This window comes from Podarcis gaigeae (genome assembly GCF_964106915.1).
Source record: "Podarcis gaigeae genome assembly, chromosome: 8".
In the NCBI taxonomy this organism is placed as follows: domain Eukaryota; kingdom Metazoa; phylum Chordata; class Lepidosauria; order Squamata; family Lacertidae; genus Podarcis; species Podarcis gaigeae.
The window spans coordinates 35709088-35729662 of NC_139684.1; the positions used below are offsets into that span (position 1 = coordinate 35709088).

Genomic DNA, 20575 nt, shown 5'->3' on the forward strand with positions numbered 1-20575 from the left:
TTTAACATTTATTGCCCTACCTTTCCCCCCAAGGAGCTCAAGACCTCCCTCTCCCCATCCTTTCCTCACAACCCTGTTCAGCTGAGAGACAACGACTGGACCACCCTGTGAGCAGAATTTGAACCCTGATCTCTTAGTCTTAGTCCTAGTCCATAACACCATACCACCTGTTCCTATATTGCCATCACAGTCTGGACACTGGAAATAGAAGGAATGGTGATAATACACTTGGCATGTGCAGATTAGCTGTATTTCCAAAGCAGTTGGTATCTGGGCAAGGGCAGGGGGACGGAAATCTGTTCTCCTATATCATACAGGGCCGCTCCATTTGAACTGCACCAAAAGAAATAAATAGACAGGGCAGTTTCACTGGACAAAATGCATTTATTTTGTGTGTGCAAATGAGAAGACGCTACTGCCAATCAGAAATTCTATTATCAAAATATGAATGATAGCGAAAAGTCAAGCTCAGAAAACACAGAGAAGAATACAGTGGCTTTTAAGAATGCAGTGCAAAGTGACAGGTGAAAGTGTGATCAAGGTAACTAGGAGTTAAGATCTGTGTTTATTCAGCATTTCTCTACAAGACATGGTTTCCTATCTGAGTCTTATCACTGGTCGGGGCCAGCGGTAGCCAAAGTGATGGACCCTCCAGATGTACTTGGACTACAGCTGCCATCATCCTTGACTATTGGCCATGCTGGCCAGGGCTGATGGGAGTTGGAGTCTAACAATGTTAGGGCACCACCAGGAATTCAGGACAGGGGTATCTAATGCAGTGCCCTCAATAAGATGTTGGGAAATGACTCCCATGGTCCTTGGCCGCTGAGCAGGCTACCTGGGCTTTGATGGGAGCTTTAATGCAACGACATCTCGAAGGTGCCATGTTGTTTTGTTCTGGATCTTAGATTGTGGGGAAGACCTGAGAGCTGCAGCAGAAAGCAGAGGCATCGTTGCGCATTTTCACGCCGTGTCCCCATTTATTGGGAGAATCCCCCTGAAGGCTTTGCCGGAGTTAACCAAGGTGTTTCTGCTGTTGTTTGACGTAGCCCACCACGTTATTGGAACTGCCTCCTGTAAAACAACAATGGGCAGAATAGATGTTAAACATGAACATTTAAGAATGTGAATCCATTCAAGAATATCATGGTGTATTTTAGAATTACCTCCCCATGATTGCAGTCATGGGATTTTTGTCTATCACATGACGGTATATGTTTTGACTCCACAGAGTGGGAAGTGACGAAGACAGGATGTTTGTGTTACTGTGTTCCATTAAGTGGGACTATTGTCCTTTGTCCTTTTTCTCTTTGCTGTCTGATGCTAGAGAGAGAGGGAGCCATGTTGCAGTGCTCCATGTGTGTTTATATGTAAATAAAGTAGATTAGCCAACATACTGAGTTGCTGAGGTCAGTCACATGCATGATGCGCAAACTCTGCGGATCCCTAAGTGTGCCAGTGTCGGTTGGCATCGGTCGCTGTGATGTTCCGGCAGAAGAAAGCTTATGAAGCTCCCGAACGATTGACCAGGAGGGAGGGAACATGCCAGACAAGGCATGTGTCTCTGCCAAGGTCCTACTCGAGTGTAGGCTGAACTCCTGATGGTGTAATGGGGTTATAGAATTACAAGGTGAAGACCTGCTTCATGGGCAGGACAGTGGGATAGGAAGAGAATAGCAGTTGTTTACATATGTAGAGCCCTGTTGGATCAGGCCAATGGCCTATGTAGTCCAGCATCCTGTTCACAGTGGCTATCCAAATGCCTTTGGGCAACCTTTGAGCACTCTTTGCCTGTGGTTTCCAGCAACTGGTATTCAGAAGCATTGCTGCCTCCCTCTGTGGAGGCAGAGCGTAGCTACCATGACTAATAGCCAATGATAGCCCATGACTAATAGCCAATGATACCACCAAGTTGGTGGCCACCGCTGCCTCCCCTGGAATGAGTTCCATAGTTTAACCATGCAATGCATGAAGAAGAGCCTGCTGGATCAGGCCAAAGGCCAACCTAGTCCAACAACCTTTTCCCATAGGGCCCAGTCTTTGGGAATCCCAAAAGCAGCAGCCCTCTCCCCGCTTGCAGTTTCCAGCAACTGGCTTGGAATCCTAGGAAGGAATTCATGGTGGTTCAAGTGGACCATTGGATGATTGTTAATATGTCTGAGTTATCTCATTCTGCTCTTGGCTATATGTGTGTGTGTGTTTAAACTGACTTTTATTGTGCATTAATTATACTATTGTTCTATTGTGCATTAATTATTCTATTGTAACCCACTTTGGGGGCACTTTTCAGGGCCAAAAAAGCAATATATATATATATATATATATATATATATATATATATATATATATATATTTGCTTTCGTAGATTTTCACGGGTACAGGAATGCAGGTTTTGGTGTCCTCGGGTGTCTTCCCGTGTAAAAGTTGGGGTGTCTAGGCGACGTTTCGACGAGGTCTCACTCGTCATCTTCAGGCTGGTGCTTTCGGCTTCTTGTTACTGGAACAGAGCGGGATCTCAATGTTTGAGTTCCTATAAATACTGTAGAGGGGGTGTGGTGTCTAGCCTCCAATGTTCTGGGCAGAGAGGAAGTTCCCAGGCTAGTGTGCCTTTTCTTCTTTTGTTCCTTAATTACTTGAGAGATACCTTGAGTGATTTCTTGAGTGATATCCTGAGTACCACTTAGGTGGGTCATTAGGTGTGGATTAGTTGCTAAAGTCTTTGTGTCTTGACCTCTTGAACTTTGTGAAGAGTTTTCCTGAGAAGATGGCTGTATTGCACTTAGTTGTGCTTTGGCTTGGCTTCGTGTATAGGGGCGAGCTGTGGTTTTGTGGCTTGTGTCAGCCAGATCTGTGTAGGGATTGCAGGGGGGTGCAGCATCCGGAGGTGCCACCATGGATTGGCTACTGGATGGTGTCAGTAATTCATCTGTGGAGAGGGTCTGGGTTTGGGTCTGGTGTGGTTGATTGGTGAAATACCCTGCAAAGTCTGCCCAGCCACGTACATTGGACAAACAAACAGACGAATAAATGCACGTATCGCAGAACACAAGAATGCCGTCAAAAAAGAAGAAAAAACTTCCTCTCTTTTCCAACACATGAAAGAAACAGGACACGAAATTAATTTTGCAGATTCCAAATTGCTCTTTAACACGGAACATCACCACAAGAGAATAATCATGGAAGCCATCGAGATAGAGAAACACCCTCACAACATGAACAAGCGTGACGACACATCCCGCTTGCCAGACATCTGGAAATTAGCCTTCCCCACAAAAACTGACACCAGATCCAGAGGCACACAGAACGCCAACACCAATCAACCACACCAGACCCAAACCCAGACCCTCTCCACAGATGAATTACTGACACCATCCAGTAGCCAATCCATGGTGGCACCTCCGGATGCTGCACCCCCCTGCAATCCCTACACAGATCTGGCTGACACAAGCCACAAAACCACAGCTCGCCCCTATACACGAAGCCAAGCCAAAGCACAACTAAGTGCAATACAGCCATCTTCTCAGGAAAACTCTTCACAAAGTTCAAGAGGTCAAGACACAAAGACTTTAGCAACTAATCCACACCTAATGACCCACCTAAGTGGTACTCAGGATATCACTCAAGAAATCACTCAAGGTATCTCTCAAGTAATTAAGGAACAAAAGAAGAAAAGGCACACTAGCCTGGGAACTTCCTCTCTGCCCAGAACATTGGAGGCTAGACACCACACCCCCTCTACAGTATTTATAGGAACTCAAACATTGAGATCCCGCTCTGTTCCAGTAACAAGAAGCCGAAAGCACCAGCCTGAAGATGACGAGTGAGACCTCGTCGAAACGTCGCCTAGACACCCCAACTTTTACACGGGAAGACACCCGAGGACACCAAAACCTGCATATATATATATATATATATATATATAAACAAGCAAGCAAGCAAACAAGCAAGCAAACAAACAAACAGCAATATGCATTTAAGCTGAATTTGTCATGATCCAAATCGCAATGGTGGAGTCTTACCAAAATATTCCTTGTAATATTTAGGCCTTAGATTCCACCCATCTGGGGAGAAAAACAAATGAAAATGAGCTCCAGATAGTAAAATTGGAATGACTATCTTGCATTGACCACAACAACATTCTGGCTGGATGTTCTCCTGACTTTGCTGAAACCATTATGTTGCACAGCCCTTTAGAAATGAGACAGTAACAAATGTGAACTCCGGACATTATAGGGAGCTTACCCAGTTTCCTCTATACCAGTGTGTAGCCAATGCAGTGGACTCCAGAAGTTGTGGACCACAACTCCCAATATCCCTGAATATTGGTCATGCTGGCTGGGAATGATGGAAGCTGCAGTCCCAAAAAATCTGAAGGGCACCATGTTGGCTTTTCCTTCTCAATGATCTGCAGAACACTTACAGTCACACCTAGTGTCTGGAAGCCAGAAGTACAGAAGAATCAGAAAAGATCGGCATTGACTCGCACATTATGTGTATGGATCAGAGGTGGGAAACCTCAGGCCATGTGGCACCCCACCCCCCATTTGTGCTCTTCTCAAGCACTTTTGCTGGAATGTGTCTTCAATCCTGCTTGCCAAAATGGAGAGGTGCATGCATAGAAACCTCTGATTTGTGTGTGGCAGAAATGTACCCTGCTGTACACAAGAGTCACGTTTGTGGTTGTTCCACCTCTTGACCCTCAGAAGGTCAAGGGCATGTGTAGACCTACCAGAGTTCCCACGAAGCTTGATACACTGGCCCCTGTTGGGAATGCCCTCAGCGGCGTTGCCAGGATTAATGATGTGGCATTCATATCCTGTTGGGCAGTGCAGAGGTTCGTCTCCATCTTCTGTAGTGCTGCATGCTTCGGCTGTGGAAAGAGTGGTAGGAGAACATGAGAAGGTCCCCACCAGTCCAGGCCAAAGGTGCATCTGGCTTAGCGTGTTGAGGCTGCTGAGTTGACCAAGCCATGCTCAAGGGTTCTCCTTGCTGGCTTGGTTTGCTGGTTGCCTTCTCAGCCCAAAGGTGACAAGAACATGACATGGATGCAGTTATGTGCCCACAAAACCTCTCTGCTCAGTTAGTGGCCCACTATGTCTTTCAATGTTTCTCCCTTGAGCCTTGGACTCAGATCTCTGCCAGGGACAGTTGCAAATCAATTGGCTTTGTGGGGAGGGGAGAGCATTTTTCCTCATCATTAGATAACCCTGATTGCTCATCTCTATTAGGCTATATGAATTAAAGTAGCTTTTCCAAAGGAAGTCCAAAGCCTTGGCCCAAGAGTACAAGGTTGCCAGCTTTCATCCTGCTCCAGCCTTTTCTGCTTTTTAACAGCTGCTTGGTGTGTGGGCATTAGCAGGTGATCACGTTTATCTCTGTGCTGTGAAAAGTTTTGTGAGTTGATTTCTGCATACTGAAGTGTGCTTAAAAGCACAAGAGCATGCCAATTCAGTTTTTCATGATCAGCTGGCAACATCAGAGAGGGACAGAGACAGAGAGAGAGAATCTTGCTAGAAAAGAGACCAGGTTAAGTTAGCTTTTGCTGCCTTTCTCTGGGGAGCCATAGCAGAGAACCCTCACACAGTGTCAGAGTGTCTCCACTTAAAAGGACCAGAGAACAGACAAAGTCTTTGCCTGAGACTCTGGAAAGCCGCTGCCAGTCAGAGTAGACATTACTGGTCTGGATGGGAGGCAACTTCCTATTGTTACACACTCTCCACTCTCCAAGTGGAGATTTCAGGGGTTCCAGCACATAGGGCAGTTTGGGTTTCCTTGGAATGAAGGTCACCAGAGATGGTGGTATATTTTTATTTGTTTACACATATGCACAAGCTGGGCATAAGATGGAAGAGCTCGTAGTATTTTTGCTTCTCCATTAGGTTTCTTGCGGGGGGGCGTGTCTGTGCCCCAAAGCCATAGCTTGGGGTTCAGCACAGAGAGCAAGCCAGACCTCTGTATCTTCCTAGCTCCGGTCAAGACCAGCTCAGGTCTGTTGCCTTACACTTGTTTATTGCATCACCTCCAGACAGGTGAGGGGAGAAGCCCTATCTCCTGGAAGTATCTCTAGCTCAGGCATCCCCAAACTCAGCCCTCCAGCTGTTTTGGGACTACAACTCCCATCATCCCTAGCTAACAGGAGCAGTGGTCAGGGATGATGGGAACTGTAGTTCCAAAACAGCTGGAGGACCAAGTTTGGGGATGCCTGCTCTAGCTAGTAATATTTGTACTGTTTAGACATGCAAAGAAATACTTTGCTGGCTAGCTAGAGTCCTTAACTTAACAAAGAGACTGGTCTGACCATTTTACCAGAATCCTCACCCATCCTACAATGCTATAACCAAATTGGGAAACATATTTGTAGAGCAGTATCAATATTCTGACACCTTCCAAATGATGCACACATTTTTCTGACCTTGTAAAACTTCTTCCGGTCCGTCGAGAAGCCAGCCATTTCCACCCAGCCAGCGTGGCTTGGGCTGAACCAACCAATCCAAAACTGTTCCAAGAAACCAGACATTGTTATGGAGAATGAGAACACTGAAAAGTGAATAGAAGAACTCAAGGATTGCTGTGCTATGATGGATCATTGGTTGATGCCACTCAGTAATCTGTCAATTGACAGTGGGCAGACGGATACTCCAGGGAAGTTCATGAGCAGGGGGATGGTGGTGGTATTTTCCTCCTTGGCTGCATTCAGACATGCAGAACATTTCACTAGTTTTCCTGATTATAATGCTAGTGCTTCTGTTCTGGTTTCTAACGTTGCTTTCACATGGCGGTACCTACAGCATTAGGGAACTGTGGCTTTTTGATCAATATACCTGCAGGTCATGATAAATGTCATTCACATGGTGACGAACAACGTTGACACACACCGTTGGACAATGTGGCTTCTCCCACACCTTTTCAGCACATGTATGCTTCTGTTCCCCCATTATCCCCCCCCCCATGAAAAAAACAGGAAAGGCCTTTACGCCCATGGTTTTCTGGGTTAATGGGCGTCCAAGTGGATATTTTCTGGAAGTAATTAACACAGAACTGAGCGATAAGCTTCCACTATGTTCTACTAGATTTCCAGAAGTGACTTTTATGTCATTTGAAATCTCATAGATCATAGAATCACAAAGTTGGAAGGGACCCTGACAATCATCTAGTCCAACCCTCTGCAATGCAGGAATATGCAACTGCTTCTTACAGAGATCAAACCTGCAACCTTGGCATCATTAGCACCACACTGAGCTATCCAGGGTCAAATATAAAGTGAGAATTAACAGGTAGGTAGCCATGTTAGTCTGCCATAGTCAAAACAAAATAAAAAACAAATTCTTCCAGTAGCACCTTAGAGACCAACTAAGTTTGTTATTGGTATGAGCTTTAGTGTGAAGAAGTGTGCATGCACATGAAAGCTCATACCAATAACAAACTTAGTTGGTCTCCAAGGTGCTACTGGAAGGAATTTTTATTATTATTTGGGAATTAACAGTTAGGGAAACACTGGAAAAACGGAATAAACTGCTGTGGGAGTTCAGCCTTAACACTCAACATCTGATACCATGCAGCTGAACCTGGAAGCATCACTTACCATATTTCAATCTGCCAAAGGCAGACCTCCATGTATTCCTCTGATCGAATATTTTACGCTAGAGATCAATAACACCCTTTCTCTCTCTCACCCCTCATCTAGTCCAGCATGATGTATTATGGGCTGGCATACCTGGAGGTGGGGGCACGGACTCCAGGCAAGCATAGATGCACCCATTGTAGCAGCAGCGCTTGTGTCTCTCGCACTCGGAGTCCGAGCGACAGCTGGGCACCTCGCACGCTCGGTCAGGCAGCGTCTGTGGCGGAGGGGGGCAGCGGTCGTTCTTCTGGTAAGGCGTTCCATGGGAATGAAGGGGGTACTCGTAGTCCTAAAAGAGGTAGAACATATCCAGTCTTTATTGAGCATTTATTCTGATTTGTTTATTTGGGGGAAATAAGGCACTGCCCCACCAACCTAATTCTGCCCCCAGCCACTCCTCACCTGTCTGATTTCATACTTACAAGCAGTCCAAGGGGTTGGCACTGCCTTCTTCCTCCTCCCTAGTCTCAAAACTAGAATCAGTTGGCTGTGCTGCTCATTGGCTTTGGCTAGCATTGGCTCTGGCGCCACCTACTGTTGATCTTCCTCCTTTCCAACTTGCCAGTCCCGATGGGCACTATTATGGGGACATCATCTATTGCGCACTCATCCTGATTTGCTTGTGGGGGTGGTAATACAGCTTCCTGTTTATCATTTTTTCATTCCACATTTTCCAATGCATTTCCCCATCACTTTCCCACCTTCAAGAGCCCATTGTTGATTTTTGTTTAAGTGGATTTCTTGTGTTTGGATGACAGAACACATTCATTCACAAACTCAATTTTCCTAGTATATTCTTGAATCCCTCATGCAAAATATGGGCGGTCTGGAGGTGGCCTTAGAACAAAAGGTATCAATATTTTATATTGCACATTAATCATGGAATTCTAATATATGCTTTTGGTTCCAAAATAATTTCAGTTCTAGAAAGTCCAGGGAAGCCACACTGAGTCTCATAATTCATATTCAAACACCATGCTTTATTTTTTTATTTTTTACTTTAAAAGGGGGACACTTTTGGAGGAGGAGGTAGGGTGGCTCCTTAGGTATTGCCAAGAAAGAAAGATAAAAGAGGACACAGATTTGCACTGCATGTCATAGTTAATGTATACATATAAATTTAAAAATAATGACTATAATTTAAACAGAAATATAATACATCTCTCCAAAGTAGGGACAACTCTGTCCAGGTGAGCTGTATGGCTTCTGTTCTCTCTTCTTAGCGAGTTTTATCTTTCAACCAGACTTGGATCAAACAACCTTTAAAATAGAGGACTCCTTCAAACAGGACTTTTAAAACAGAGGGGAGGATTCCTAATTTTGAAGATAATCATCCAAGGTAGAAACTTCCCAGTTCAGGATTTTACATGTTTCTCCCCTGCAACTACTTCCAAACCTACCAACTGAATGTAACTGAGATGTTGTTAACCATTTTAATTAGAAGAGTGTGTGTGTGTGTGTGTGTGTGTGTACACTATGCAGCCTTAACTTCAGCCATTAAGATTTTGAGGGTTGTCTGCATTACTCAGATGGTCCAGCAGATGGCGCTAACTGGCAGCGATAACAGCTATGAAGAGCCGTTAATTTAGGGACCATCCATTAACACGTATCGTGCTTTCAAAAACTTTTCTTAATCCTTCCGTTACATTTTGCTACATTTTAAACCGACACTTCCTTCTTCCTTTGTCACACCTTGGTAAAGGTAAAGGTAAAGGGACCCCTGACCATTAGGTCCAGTCGTCACCGACTCTGGGGTTGCGGTGCTCATCTTGCTCTATAGGCCGAGGGAGCTGGCATTTGTCCGCAGACAGCTTCCGGGTCATCTGGTCAGCATGACTAAGCCACTTCTGGAGAACCAGAGCAGCGCACGGAAACGCCATTTACCTTCCCACCGGAGCGGTACCTATTTATCTACTTGCACTTTGAGGTGCTTTCGAACTGCTAGGTTGGCAGGAGCAGGGACCAAGGAATGGGAGCTCACCCCGTGTTGGGGATTCTTACTGCCAACCTTCTGATTGGCAAGTCCTAGGCTCTGTGGCTTAACCCACAGCACCACCCGCGTCCCATCACACCTTGGTACACCCTTTTAAATCTCCATTATGGGTGGTGTGGGATGCATTTTGTTTCTAGTGAGAGATTGTTTGCACCTCTATTCAAAAGCTAAAGCTGCACATCAGCTGGTTGAAGATTTTGTTATACCTCAATGTGTTTTCCAAGGTGAATTTATTTTTATACCATGATTATCTACTCCAAAGGAGGTGAAATCCAGCCCCAGGGCCAATCTTGGCTCACCAGGGAGTCCATATTGCTCCATAAAGGCCATTCAGCTGATGTCACGGGAGGAGGTTGAATCCTGGTAAGATCTGCTTTGTCTGTGCATTCTGTGCGGGGAACAGCCTGGCAAAGCAGACCTGTGCAGCCAGCAGGTTTGAAGCCCCCACCTGTCAGCTGATGAGCAGAGAGTTCATTTCTACAGGGCGCTGCTTCCCTCCTGTATCACAGCCTTTCTCAACTTCTCCAGAAGTTCTTGGACTACAACTCCCATCATCCTGGGCTAGCCAGGTTAGGGATGATGGGAGTTGTAGTCCAACAACATCTGGGGACCCAAGGTTGAGAAAGCCTGCACTAATGGAAAGGGCACATGCAGCCTTGGGGCAAACCTACACCATAGTTTTTAATGTTAAGGAGGTGTTAAGGAACGGTTTTGATAACCATATGGACACATGACATCCAACTTTTAACTTTCATTATGCAGTATTAAAATGTGACACCTGAAGGCGCCGCAGAGCAACAAGCAACCAGCGAAACAGCATTTTTATTAAGAAAAAGCAAAGGTAAGAAACACTTCATTTTACAAGTATGCCCTGTGACGTTTTAGAACAATATATCTAACATAGTCCTAACAATGCTAAACAAATCAGTGTAGATCCAGCTATCAACCCCATGCTGCTCCTTAAACCTAAAAAAATATGGCAGTTCAAAAAACAGCATGGGGCTTTTTGCAAAAGGGCCTTCAAAGAGCCCCATACTGTGCTCTGAGGTGTAAAAAGTCAGGGCTTCCAAGTATTGCATCACTTGACATCACTATGATGCCTGGTGACTGAGAGGTGGGCAGCCCCACCCACCTGTCAGATTGGGCCTCTGAGGGTGGAGAGATGAAGATCTGGCCTGCCAGCCAGAAAAGGTTTCTCACCCCTCATAGAATTGCAGAGTTGGAAGGGACACCCAGAGTCATCCAGCCCAAGCCCCTGTAATGCAGGAATCACAGCTAAGGAATCCCCGACAGATGACAATCAAACCTGTTTAAAAACCTCCAATGAAGGAGAGCGCACTACCTTCTGAGGTAGTCCATTCCCCTGATCTGGGACTGTAAACTGATTGTAATAATCTGGATTTTATGCTATGATGTGTCATTCTTTGTGGGGTATCAAGACAGAAATCAGCACAGCTGCCTAAATTTGTTGAGTCTGTTTAGGTTGTGGTTATGGAAGCCACCCTTTCATTTGAAAATTTGCCAAGACATTTCTAGATCTTTTGCCTCTGTAACAATCATGGCTCATAGCCATTCATAGACTAATCTTCCAGGAATGTGTCGACTCTAGTGCTATTTAAGTCATCAAAGTTAACAGTCATTCCCACATCTCGTGGAAATGAAGTGCATTTGTTTAAAAAGAAGAACATTTAATAGTCCTAATAAACTTTTTGCAAGTGGGCACAAACTCTTTGCAAACACCCCCATGGAATGTTTTGGAAAGTGGCAGAAGGATATTTCTAAGTTTGTTTGGCAGGGCAAAAAGCCCCGAATAAAGTTTAAAATATTAACTGATGCGAAAGAAAGAGGGGGATTTGCCCTGCCAGACTTGAGGCTATATTATGAATCTGCAGCCTTCTGCTGGTTGAAAGATTGGATTTTATTGGAGAACACTGATGTCCTGGATCTGGAAGGGTTTGACAATGCGTTTGGGTGGCATGCATATTTGTGGTATGACAAGGCCAAAGTGCACAAATTGTTTAAAAACCATATTGTCAGAAGAGCAATTTGGAGGGTCTGGATAAAATACAAAGACTTATTGGAGAGTAAAACTCCGAGGTGGCTCTCACTGGTGGAGGCCAAGGCACGTAAGAGACCCAACATGGAGGCCCATTGGCCTAAATATTGGGAAATAATTGAAAAAACTGGAGACAATTGGAGGTTGCTAAGTTTGGAGAAATTGAAAACTAAGGTACGAGATTGGTTGCACTATGCGCAAATTCAAGAGGTATTTAAAATAGATAAAAAAGTTGGATTCCAGGTGGAAAAATCGAAACTAGAGACTGAATTGTTAGAGCCAAAAAGTAAACTACTTTCGAGAATGTATAACTTGCTGCTTAAGTGGAATACACAGGATGAGACAGTCAAATCCGCTATGATAAAATGGGCTCAGGATGTGGGGCATAACATTATGTTTGCAGAATGGGAAAGGTTATGGAACACCGGTTTGAAATTCACGGCATGTACTGCCTTGAAGGAAAATATTATGAAAATGGTATACCGGTGGTACATGACCCCAGTCAAGTTAGCCAAGATATATCATCTGTCTGACAACAAATGTTGGAAATGTGGAGAGGCGGAAGGGACATTCTTCCATCTCTGGTGGACCTGCCCGAAAGTGAAGGCCTTCTGGGAAATGATCCATAATGAACTAAAAAAGGTATTGAGATTTACCTTACCTAAAAAACCAGAGGCCTTCCTTCTGGGCATGGTGGACCAGAGAGTGCTTAAGAAGGACAGAACCTTTTTTATGTATGCTACCACAGCAGCAAGGATCCTGATTGCAAAATACTGGAAGATACAAGATTTACCCACGCTGGAGGAATGGCAATCGCAGTTGATGGACTATATGGAACTGGCTGAAATGACTGGCAGAATCCGAGACGCGGGAGAAGAAACAACTGAGGAGGATTGGGAAAAGTTTAAGGACTATTTGAAAAAACATTATAAGTTGTATGAATGTTAAAAAAAATGCACCTTTCAGGAAATTCTAGCTTCAGCAAATGTAAGTTATTGGAATGAAAATTAAGACATAAGAATTCAGAGGTAAAATAATGAAATAACTTTATTGTGTTTAATATAAAACATATAAGAATTGAGCGACAGTAAAATTGAAAATAGGGAACATGATAAAATGGAAGTTACAATAAGTTTTGAAATAAGTTAACAAATTGCTGATGCTTTATAAGACAGAGAACGCAGGGTTCGGAGGATGTGGGGAAGTCCTATAGAATAGAAGGAAAAAGAATATGGAAACTTGTTACCTATACCCTATCTTCTTATAACCACTCTTTATTCTTTTTTCTGTATTTCTAAAAAGCAATAAAAATATTTAAAAAAAAAAAAAATCTCCCTTTGGATAGAAGTATTGGTGTGGTGTGGATTCTGAAAGCAGACAGTAGAGTCAGATGCTGAGCCGAGAAGAAGTCCACAAATGAAGTTAATTGTCTCTTCTTTGTGATGACAGGCCTTGATCCCCTCCTGCCCCCACAATGTCTCATATGCCTAGCAGTCACTATCTCCCCCCAACCAGTTCTAGTCAAATACAAAAAGCATACCTGAGATATTTGAGATACCTGACATACCTGACTGTGATCAGAAGGAGCCAGGGGTCACTCCCTACTGAGCCTTAAAAAATCTGGGCTGCCCTTGTTTAAAAATGGCATGGCTTGTTTGTTTGTTTGTTTGATTGTTTGTTTGGATGTGTCGAGGAAGAGCGCAGAGTGCAGACTGCTAGGAAAAAAGCATACTCACAAACACACCTTGGCTACCTTAAGAGCAACAAAACCCCAGAACTCCACCAATTAGCGTTTCAATGCAACAGGAATGTAGGAAGCTGCCATACAGAGCCAGAACACCTGCCCATTTAGCTCAGTATTTTCCACACTGACAGTTGTCCAGGGTTTCAACAGGGGTCTCTCTCAGCCCTACCTTGAAATGCTGGGGATTAAACCTAAGACCTTCTGCATGCAAGAAAGATGACTTTCCACTCGCCTGTGGCCCTTTGCAATGTTGTCTTCCCTTTAATACTTTCCTGATGCGATTTCTTATCCTATTAATGGGCAAATAATGGTTGGGGGGAGGGGAGGCAACACTTTTATGTGGGAAGGTGTGGGTGGGTGTGCTTGTGTGTGTCCGTGCAAATGATCTAGACTGGGTCTCTTGTGTCTAGCCTCTCCATCTCCAACCTTAACGGCAACCAGCTCCTTGCCCCCCACATCCCCGAGGCAGGTATTTCATTTTTGCCTCCTGGTACACCCGCCTTTGCTCACAGATCGTTTTAATCTAAGAACATCTGGGGTCTTTTCCAGTTCAGTAGCACCTGGATGACAGGTAAGCTGGAAAGAACATATCCTGGAGGGTTTGGGCACCGTGCCTAATTGTCATGTATTACCATACTGTTAACATTGTTCCTGTTCCACTGTGTCATCCCTCTGGGCTGAGATTGTGCAGCTACACACACACACACACACACAAAATCCACAGACACACCAAGCTCTATTTTTATCATAGTACATGATATAAATGATGTTGACAAACCATATCTGATTGCCATTATGTTTATGAGACAAAGCCCCATTGTTCCAGTATGCAAACAACACCTCTAGAAGATGCATGTCTGTTCACTTCTAGCTTATTGTAGGTCCCTGCAGTCTCCGGAATATTCTGTTGCAATTTTAATCCTTTCTCCGTTTCTCCCAGGATTGCTCCTTTGTATTGAATACCTTCAATCTGTCTGTTCTTCTGGTACCAGCTAGGTTTCTTCCATTCCTTATCATCAATAAATCTGGAGGTAAGCACCCTCATTTCCACCTCTGACTTTATCATAGGAGGGCTAATACCATGTTCTGCCACTAGGTGTCACTCTGTATGATTTCTCCCAGCATAAGAAGGTTATTGCTGCATTCTGCCACTAGGGGGTCGCTGTTTGACAAATTGCTTTGCTTCATTATGGTTAACACATGGATCAGGAATGCTTTGCTCCAGGTAGCACCAGAAACTCCCATGTGTTCACCGATGCAGACAGAGTTCATGTTTTAGAAAAGAGGCCTCTAGGTGAACCCATGGTTGAGTTTTGAGTTGAAAGTGGGCCTTCTGACGCTTTATTCTCCAAATGAAATGGGGTGTGTGTGTGTTTGTAATGTGAGGTTTTGGGGGAGGATATGATGGAATGGAAAGGTATATGCATTTATAAAAGCATTTCAACAGAATGATCATAATAGTGTGATGTCGAGTTCCAATGAAATTCATTTGAAGAGGTGGCCAGCCACATTCTAGCTGTGAACTCAAAGTTTCAGGCAGGGCGGGGGAACGAAAAAAAGGACCCATCAACACATCTGTAGAACAGATGATGGTTCGTGCAATGCTTTCTGATCCATGTTATCTGCATGTATCTAAATTCATAGCAACTCTCTACATCATTCTTGTTGGATTATTAATTTAAAAAAGCTACCCGACCGTATTCTTAGGAATAACGTATTGAACCCATTGGGAGCTGTTGACTTGCATTTCAGCATGAACCCACTTAATTCACAGCTCCCAAAACAATATGCAAACTGAAAGACAGCCATCCTTTATTTGCACATTTCTGAATTTGCAGTGCAATTCTTCAGCCGAGTCGTGTGCAAAAATGCACATCGTAGAGAAAAGCGTGCATAAAAATCCATATAATAATGAAAACAACTTACAGAAATGGATATTAGAGAAAAGCACTTGCCAAAATGCATGCATATTAGACAAAATTTCATACAGAAGCATGTCTGTTAGGAGGATTGCCCATTAAAATGCTGGTGAATTTTTGAGAGGACCTTTTAAAAATAAATAAATCACAAACTGATAGGGAAACTCAGATAACTGAAATTCAGATGTTTATGATTTATTTTTTGCAGGGTGGGGGGGGTGAAGGGGCCTGAGAAATAGAAATTGAGAGATTCTCCCACCTATTTCTGAATAAGTGTGTTTCAGACCTGAGTGTGTCTGTTCTTGACCTAATGGACCACATAGAAGCAAAATAGTGCAGAACCTGTCTACTAATAACAACTCCCTTCCCTTCCAATCTAATTTATGAGTGGACTTTAAAACTAATCAATTCCCTGACCTAAGTCCCCCTGAAATCACCCCTTTTAATGCCTTCCTTTTTCAAGGAGAGTCCTCTCTGCTGCCTTTTGATCACTTTCCGTTCTTAGTAATCCTAGAGAGTTCCTGCTAACAATAATAGGAAATGAGCTTTCAAGGAAACGGCGATTAAAACGCCTCGTCTTTTCAACCTCAAACAATACTTGAGGCCCTTTTGACTTCCACCTGACCTACAGTAGATTTCCTCTCTGAAGACGCTCAACCCCACCCAATACCACTTGGCTCCTCTCCAGTGCTTTTTTAAATGGGGGACGCAGGGGTATGCATACCCCTAAACATTTTGTGAATCTTTGTACTTTTGTCCATTTACTGTATTTATTTTCCCCAATTTGAACTATGTATAAAATGGTGATTTTCTTGAGTCAAAATGAGAGTACCCCTAAACGTTTTTTTAGGAAAAAAAAGCACTGCTCCTGTCAGTATATATCACTGCACACACCCCAATTTGTTAGCGCCAAGAAACCCTAAGGCAGTGTTAGGCAAACTTGGCCCTCCAGCTGTTTTGGGACTACAACGCCCATCATCCCTGACCACTGGTCCTGTTAGCTAGGGATGATGGGAGTTGTAGTCCCTAAACAGCTGGAGGGCCAAGAGGTTTGGCCATCACTGCCCCAAAGGCTCAGTTTCCTTAGACTGAAGGCCAATGAAGTCTCTGGTGTCTTTAATACACACACACACACACACACACACACACACAGAGAGAGAGAGAGAGAGAGAGAGAGAGAGAGAGAGAGAGAGAGAACCTGAGCACAAGATGGAAAGGCAGCAGTAACACTCCATCATATCATGCTTCCACATTAAGTTTGGGATCCCCAAAGCTAGTTTCCAGCCAGCTGAGAGCGTGGAGGATGGAGGGCTACCCATCTCCTAAGAAAGCATCACTACCCAGTTGTCTCTATGGCAACACACCTGTTCTTTACCAGCCATTTAGACATACACATAAAAACACAAGAGCCTACTGAATCAGGCCAGTGGCCCATCTAATATAGTGTTCAGTTCTCATAGTGGCTAACTGGGTGCCTGAGAGAAACCCAGAACTAGGACCCAATCATCCCTATTCCCCTCAGCTCCCAGAGTGGTTTAGCAACCACTCCCTCATCCCAGGAACCTCTTAAAATTGCAACTTTGTGGGGGGAAATTTGGTTCTCCAAATAGCTCTCAGCACCCTGAACAAACAATGGTTCCCAGGATTCTTTGTGGGAAGCCATGACAGGTGAAAGTGGCATGATTTGGGGGGGGGGGGATGGTGCAGATGGGGCCTAACCTAGCTCTCTCCACCCAGCCACTTTCTTTCAACTCTGTGGTCATTATCCTGCCTCTCTCAGCAATATCAAAGCCTGGCTAGTCAGGGCCAGAATTCTGAGCTAGATGGATGAGTGCTCAATAGAACATGACTTCCAATGTCCCTAAGTCCATCTTCTCAAGCCTCTCTGTTGCAGGCATAGAAACCTCCAGTGCTCTTGCTGCTTTGATGGAAGCAATGACAGAAAGGGCTCAGCCATGGATCCGGATGGATGTGGCTATGAGTCCTCCCACTTCTGGGAATGGGATGTGGGTGTCTGCATGTCATGCTTGGAGCTGGTGTATTGTTATGTGAGTCTGATAATTGACTTTAGGTTACAAGTCTAGCCGCACTTTCCTGGAGCAAACCCCATGGAATTCGATGGGATTTACTTCTAAGTAGACTCAGTTAGGCTTGCACTGTCATTGCATTTTTGTTTTGTTTTGTTTCTGTTTTTGCATTAATGTGCTGCTCTGGAGACCTTTGGGTCAAAAATGGGCATATAAATCAACCATCATGCCCCACCCTGCAGTTTTCATGCTATGGGGCCTGCTTATCCCCTACACTGAAACCAAGCCCCAGTGATGAGCCCACCCTCTGGAGAAGACCTGTCTACATTTCTCCTTGGGGCATATTCAAAGACAGTGGTCCTTCAACATGCAGGAGGGTGGGCGGCAGGGGAGAGGAATCCTGAACCTTGCTAGCTCAGCATATCACATGATTGGCAGCTTGCCCAAAGTGCAAATACCATGAAGGCATCTTTGGAAGAGGAGAGGCAAGTAACAGCAAGCTTCCTAAATACACCCACACCCACACCCAATCCAGAGAGATCTCCAGAATGCAAGAGAAAAGAGAAGACGGCAAGTTAGAGTGTCAGATCAGAAGCTGGGAGACCAGGGTTCAAATCCCCACTGGGCCATAAAACTAGTTGGCCTTGGGCCAATCACAGTCCGGCACTCTAATCTACCTTCCAGGCTTGTTTGTGGATGAAATGGCAAACAGGAAGAACCATGGATTCCACCTTGAGCTCCTTAGAGGAAAAGTGGGTTAGAAACAAAGGAAATAAAAGAGTCACTGCAGGAGCCCTCTCTCCAATTTTAAAATAAGATATATATATATATATATATATATATATATATATATATATATATACACATACACACACACACACACACGCACGCACACACACACACACACACACACACCAGAGGGCAAGACCAAAAGTAAGAAGAGCCCTTCTGGGGTCCATCTAAAGGCCCATCTATTCCAGCATCTAACTGGCAGTCAGAACAGCCTAGCATACATACTCATTCAGTTAATGTAATGATCAAGACATCCGTATTAGTGTCACATCAAAAGCACAGATTCATAGAGGAGAAATACTAGGGATGGAGTCAACCCAAAGAATTCAATAATTTGAAAACAATTGATCACACACGGAGGCACAAAAGAATCAATGCTTCATATAAGCATTCCCAATTAAACAAACAAGAAATCATCATAGAAGGCAAACCCCTAATAAATTTAAAGAAATGTGTACCATATTCCATTTCAAGACAACATCTGACATCACACTTTATTTTCAGTTATATGGCTGCATTGAATCTGCTCTGCTCATATAATTTCCTGGCTTTTTAGTAAAATTATAAACATATGTCCCTCTTAATTATCGCTGTTTTAAAACTTTATTGAAAGTAAAATCAGCTGCTCTATGTATCTAGATCCCATTGAATTCGATGGGGCTTAGTCCCAGGTAAAAAAGGTAAGGTTGCCATCCTAGACTTTCAAAATGATTTGTGGCTATTTTTATGTAAGAACACAAGAGCCCTGCTGGATCAGGCCAGTGGCCCCTTTAGTCCAGCATCCTGTTCTCACAGTGGCCAACCAGATGCCTGTGGGAAACTCACAAGCATCTGTTGTTCCCAGCAACCAGCATTCATAAAGTATTACTGCCACTGAAAGTAGAGGCAGAGCGTAATTTTGTGGAATCTATATTTTCTACCCTGTGCTGAGATCCTCTTTATGAAAGGCAGGTTATAAATAATAATTCTAAGGGACCAATTATGTCTTATGTGTCCCTTAGAATTGAATGGGGACCTTTAGGGTGTGGGTTTAGCCCCTGTCTGCATATTCCCAATCAAACCTCTGGTTCTTGGTTATTTAGTCCTGTGTTATAGATTATTTCCCCCCTTTATTCACTTATTTGCAGAGAGGAGAGCTGCAGAAACTGAAGCAGGGGTGGTTTACAAGATTTTTAAAAGGGGAAAAAGTGATTTCCTGGCAAATAATACTCATAGAGTAGACCCAAATCCATTGATCTACTGGGTAACCTCTAAAGATACCCCATTTCTTTTGCTTGTGCACCTCTGATTTTTCCTTTAAGGAAGACCCAATGCATTATCCATTCCCAAATGCAGCACACTTCTTCAGGACACGGGAAGCTGCATTGCACTAAGTCAGCCCACTAAATCCATCTAGCTCAGTACTGTTTACACAGACTGGCAGTGGCTCTCAAGGGTTTCAGGCAGAAAAGCCAAGGATTAAACATGGGCCCTTCTGCATATTCTACCACTAGACTATGCCCCCCCCCCACACCTCTGGTTTCCCTGCCCTCCAAATCTTCCAAGCCAAATCTACTTACATCATATTTCTCTGCCAGCTTCAGGTATGAGGCTCTTCTCCAGCGCTTTTTTCCACAGCAGCAATGCGGGGATAGGAGAAGCGTCAAACACAAAGTGACCACCAAGAAATGCTGTCTGCACCCCATTCTGACACACGCACAGACCCGTCTCTTCTCCTTACACCGTGAACAATTAACAACTCCCCGACTCCAAATTCAGCAAGGACGAGGCTGGCTTCAGATTTCTTTAGAGCAGAAAGGGGAGGTTGGTTTTGTCAGGCAAAAGTCCAGCTCAGCCAGCCCCTTGCATGCAAGCACACACAGCTATTAGTCCTAAAAGACGGTTATAGGAGCTCTGGGTGCGACTGAGAACGTTGTCGGAGAAGTTTCGTGCTCCAAGTTTGATCAGGTTGTCCGATCTCGCAGCTGCTCCAACGGCTGTGCCCCCCACCTCCCTGGAAAGATGGAAAGATTATTTTTAGACCTTTGTTTCAACATCTGGCACTCCTAGAGAGAGAGAGGCCCATTCAAAGCCAGAGAGAACGAGAGGATCAGATGACAGCTGCTGTAAGGAGGGAATGGGGGGGGGGGTAGCCGAATTTGTTTTTTTGTTTTTTAAAGGTCTCCAAGGAATAGGCAGGGCAAGCACAAGCAAAATCTCTCAAGTCTTCCCATGGCAAGGCTCCTCGCAATGACTAGTGTAGTCAATTTCTCTTTCGAACAGTTTCTCATTTTTCCAATCTTGTGTTTGGTTCTCTGCATCTGTTTTCTAATGGATCTTTTTTAAAGTCCTCAATAAAATTCATAAGCATTTTTCTCCTAATATGCACATATTAGTACACAATTTCTTTGAATATACTTGTTTTGCAAAGCAACTTCCTCTAG

General features: G+C 44.1%; 1 protein-coding gene across 1 annotated transcript; it reads right to left on the reverse strand.

The window, feature by feature from the left end:
* Nucleotides 1-364: 364 nt before the first annotated feature.
* WFDC1 (WAP four-disulfide core domain 1) lies at nt 365-20254 on the reverse strand. Its single transcript, XM_083752941.1, has 6 exons — nt 19712-20254; nt 7715-7910; nt 6413-6496; nt 4730-4870; nt 4020-4061; nt 365-1074 (listed from the first exon to the last, which is right to left on the reverse strand). Exons 1-6 carry the CDS (start codon nt 19835-19837, stop codon nt 1016-1018), a joined length of 648 nt encoding a protein of 215 aa, XP_083609067.1. The 5' UTR covers nt 19838-20254; the 3' UTR covers nt 365-1015.
* Nucleotides 20255-20575: the final 321 nt, after the last annotated feature.